The sequence below is a fragment of the Solanum lycopersicum genome, chromosome 7, assembly GCF_036512215.1.
Source record: "Solanum lycopersicum chromosome 7, SLM_r2.1".
NCBI lineage: Eukaryota > Viridiplantae > Streptophyta > Magnoliopsida > Solanales > Solanaceae > Solanum > Solanum lycopersicum.
Window position 1 is genome coordinate 57,755,184 of NC_090806.1, and position 4,326 is coordinate 57,759,509.

Genomic DNA, 4,326 nt, shown 5'->3' on the forward strand with positions numbered 1-4,326 from the left:
ACCTCTTTCTTCCCTCATTTTAGCAGCGGATCATACATTATACACTATTTGTTAAGTAATAAATAAATTAAAGGATGAAAAATCACCAGAAATTGGTTGATTAAGATGAATACCTCTAGTAAGTCTCTTGGATTCAGCCATTGGAGAGTAAATCATAACGGAAATTGAAAAATACAAACAACATATTTTTAAGATTTAAACAAAAATAAAATTAGAAAAGAAATCTGAAAATAGGATAAAGATTAGAGATACCTTAATCAAAGGGATTCTTGTTGATTCACTTTTGGATTAAAAAAACAACCAAAATATATGGCAAAAAAATATTTGCAACTTGAATGTTGGAGGAAAATCAGAAAAGATAACCATAAGAGGGAAAAAAATTAAATGGGAGAGAGAATTAACAATTTGAAAAGATAAATATGAGAGAGAATAATTTTTTTTTAAAAAAAGGATATATAGAATTAATTGAAAAAGAGAGATAAAATAGGAAGGAAATTGGGACACATAAATTTTTAAAAATAATGACATTTTTGACATTATTGCTAATATTTATAAAGTATGGATATTTTTACTAAATATGTTATTTATTTTGACTAGTTTACTAATTTTTCCAAAAGGGGTGAAATTCCTAACAATAGGGAGAAAACAAAGAATGTGTATATAAGCCCAAAGAGGAGTCTGATTTAATCATTTATCATTTTTCATGATATGAAAATTAATATGACATTTTATTCACAATCATTCTTCATTTTAATGGATTCTTCAAAGTCTATCAAACTCTCTAACAAAAGAAAAACAGACCCTTTTATCTTCTAGCCAAAATTTAACCTTCCACCACTCTCCATTTCAAAGAACCTTTCATATCATCGATACAATATTGACGATGAAATTTCAGTTAATTTGCCATTTAGTGATCTCATCTTTTATAGAATCGATCGATCTATGATGTTGATCTTATTCTATTCTTAGTACTTTCTTTTGACCTGTCCTTTCAGGTAATTAAATCAACATCGAATCTTATACTTAACTATTTTTTTTCTTATTTGATTTGTCTAATTTCTCTTTGCATTGTTCTCTTCATTGTCTTTCATATGCATGTATGTAATCTCTGTTATTAGGGGCGGTTGCAAGTGCTATTATATACTTTTAAAACAATACCAATGTATTATAGTACTAATTTATAAAATTTTGTATCCATCTTTGTTTATTACTGTGGCAATTAAAAAAGATATGTCAATATTTTGATTTGGGTATCACAAAGAAGATATGCAATGATCTGTATTAATTTTTTTTATCGTTATTTGGGGTCACCTTTCAATCTGAGAAATTACAAAATTATATTCCATTCGTTTCTTTTTAGTTGTCCTATAGGTTTTTTTTTTTAGATCAAACAAATAATATGAATTTTGATTGATATTTTAAAATATTTTTTTATTAATATTAATATAAAAATAGTTTTAATTTTATTATACTTTTCAAATAGTTTTTGAATATTTATATTATTATTTTAAAATATCAAATTGATATAATAACATAATTTATTTTAACTATAAAAATTAATTGAATTGACTCTAAATAAACAAACGAAATACTAAAAAAACAACGGAAGGAGTATGATCCAAGATTGAGTTAATAATTAAAATTCCTAGTGTTTTGATGAGGTGGCGTTTAATCAAACATCCATATTTGATGGATCCAATATTGAGTTATATATAATAATTAAAAACCTTACTGCTTTTGTGTATTGAGCCGAAAGAGGGAGAATATTTGGGTGTCTTAAATAACAAATTAAATCAATAAAAAAGAAAAAGAAAAAAACAACTACTATATAGCTTTATGTCACCGCCATTATTTATTTAATTTGTTTATTTCTGTGGTTGTATCACAATCCATGATTGCTTGTAATGTTAATTTAATTTAATACATATATGTTCATGACACTGGATGTATATGTTATAAAAATAGTATTTTATTTGCTAAATTAATGATTGTATTAGCTGCTCATCATGTGATTGGCAAAATGCTTATGATTCTAGTAAAGTCGTACCCCATTTTAGATTTCACATGCACTAAAATTATTAAAGCTAAAAAAAAAAAACCAAACTTAGCTCAATGGATCTCTCTATAATATATTAATTAATTGTCTCTTGATTATGATATCATCTATATAATAAAATGAAATTGCAGAGGAACAAGATCTGATGAGTCATATTTTTCGATAGCGAATCGATCGGTTATATATTGTTAATATCATCAATCTTTGTTGCAAAAGATGGATGAACATGGAGGAGGAGGAAGCAAGGTGACAGGTATAAGGCAAATTGTGAGGCTTAAAGAGTTGTTACATAAATGGCAAAATGTGACACTTAGTCCTAAAGGTACTAATTCATGTCATGAGCATGATCAACACCCTCTTCAATCATCAAATATTGATAGTAGTAGTGGCAATTTTCATGGAGGTATATCACCAGCTATTACTAAGAGGCTAAAGAACTCCATTAATGTGTATTGTGATTCGGACGACGAGAGTTGCCAGAGTCCAGAGCCACCCCATGGTGTTCCTAAAGGTTATTTAGGAGTATATGTTGGACCTGAGCTTCGTAGGTTCATAATACCTACAACTTACTTAAGTGATCCTTTGTTCAAAGTGTTGTTGGAAAAAGTTGAAGAAGAATTTGGATTTGATCATACTGGTGGACTTACTATACCTTGTGAGATTGAGACTTTTAAGTACTTGTTGCAATGCATGGAGAGTCATCAAAGAGGTGTTGATCCTCAACATGATTCTTGTGAGTTATTTTCCCTACTCCTTTTAATCTTTTCCTTTTTTTTTTAACATGAATTTGATCATTTGGTGATTACAATATAGGCGGATCTAGAGTTTAAAGTTTGATAATGTTAAATTCATTGTACTTTTACCTTCTTGTGTCTTTCACATATATATTTCACATCTGTGTTTTGTGTCGAAAATACTAGATTCAACTGAATTCATAGAACATTGGCTCCTCCATGTATAGAATAAGTACTTGAAATGTGTCATGTTGAATTTTTTTCTTGAAGAGCCTTTGGTGTGATTCATTTTATTAGGTGGTTTAATTGGAAATCATTTGATGGTTTTGGATGCAGCTGGATCTTCATTGGCGATTAAGGGGTGATTAACTACAATGGTCTTAGTGATGCATCAATCTTTAATTAGGGATTTTTATTTCTTGTTTTTAATTTTCCTTAATTCTTCTGGTGTTAATTAAGCTAAGATGATCTTCATGTAATGTAGATTTTCACAATTCTTTTTTCTCTCTCTCTTTTACTTCTACCTTTGTATTCAAAGTTAGAAGTAACAAGGTTAGATATTTTTTAACAAGGTTCATTGGCAACAAAAACCTTTGACCTTTTGCTGGAAATAACCTACAATATTTTAGTGGTTATTGACCCTTGCATTTTTAGGCAAGTCTATTTACATCTTTTGGCTTGTATTTTCTTATTTCTTTATCATATTTTTGTACTATCATGTTTTGAATCTCTCTCTTTTCTTTAGAGTTAAGGGTCAATGTAGGAATTAATATATGCATATATTCTATCCTTTTATACGTGAATTACATAGATAAATTCATATAAAAAAATTTAAGCGCTCGAGTATCTATTAATCCGATGAAATTTTTATATATATATAAATCGAAAAAAATAAAAAATAGATATAAATAACTCACGAATAACATTGAACAAAGCGTCTCGTAGGCATATTGGTTCAAGGGTAGACTCAGAGGTCATTGATGCATCGAGTTAAGGGTTCAAATATCGTATATATTTTTATTGAAAAAGCTAACTCAAACTTCTTTATTGTTTTTTTTTTCTTCTTTTTATATATTTTCACCTTTCACTTTTTGCTTAAATTTTTTATTGTTTTTAATTTTTTATTTTTTTGTGTTTCATTTACTAATTAAACTATAAAAGTATTAATTAGCTTCTAGAAGAGATTTTTTTTGGCTAGCTACTTTAAGTGAAAGATTTGGATCACCTACTATTATCATAGATTCATCACGGATGAATTACACTAAATATGTTATAGTTATTTTTTTACGTGTCACTACTCCCATTGATTTAATTAGTATAACTTTTATATTTATTACTGAAGGGTCGATTTGAAATATCTGGAAGAGAATATAATCTTGGTAACATGCTTATGTTTCCAAGGTCTCTAGCATGGTATCTTTGTTGAAGATTTAATAGAATATTTTAACTGATGAAGTAGTTACTTCACAAGCTGGGTTCTCCCAGCCTTAACTTTCACAATGCTGCTAAATTAACATGCTACAACTAAGCAAATTA

At 28.0% G+C, this 4,326-nt stretch overlaps 1 protein-coding gene across 4 annotated transcripts; it reads left to right on the plus strand.

The window, feature by feature from the left end:
• Positions 1–689: 689 nt before the first annotated feature.
• LOC101268587 (uncharacterized) lies at positions 690–3,517 on the plus strand. Of its 4 annotated transcripts, none has more exons than XM_069286971.1 (3): positions 690–995; positions 2,188–2,789; positions 3,088–3,517. In XM_069286971.1, exons 2-3 carry the CDS (start codon positions 2,273–2,275, stop codon positions 3,153–3,155), a joined length of 585 nt encoding a protein of 194 aa, XP_069143072.1. In that variant the 5' UTR covers positions 690–995; positions 2,188–2,272; the 3' UTR covers positions 3,156–3,517. The 4 variants fall into 4 exon arrangements, with proteins under 4 accessions (XP_069143072.1, XP_069143073.1, XP_019070318.1 ...); XM_069286972.1 differs by having other exon boundaries at positions 3,127–3,517; XM_019214773.3 differs by lacking the exon at positions 690–995 and having other exon boundaries at positions 1,292–2,789.
• Positions 3,518–4,326: the final 809 nt, after the last annotated feature.

Bases quoted from the DNA above. Each gene is read 5' to 3' on its own strand.
- LOC101268587 (XM_069286971.1), top strand. From the start codon at position 2,273: ATGGATGAACATGGAGGAGGAGGAAGCAAGGTGACAGGTATAAGGCAA. The intron at 2,790-3,087 runs GTGAGTTATTTT...TCATTTTATTAG, and splicing joins TGATCCTCAACATGATTCTT to GTGGTTTAATTGGAAATCAT.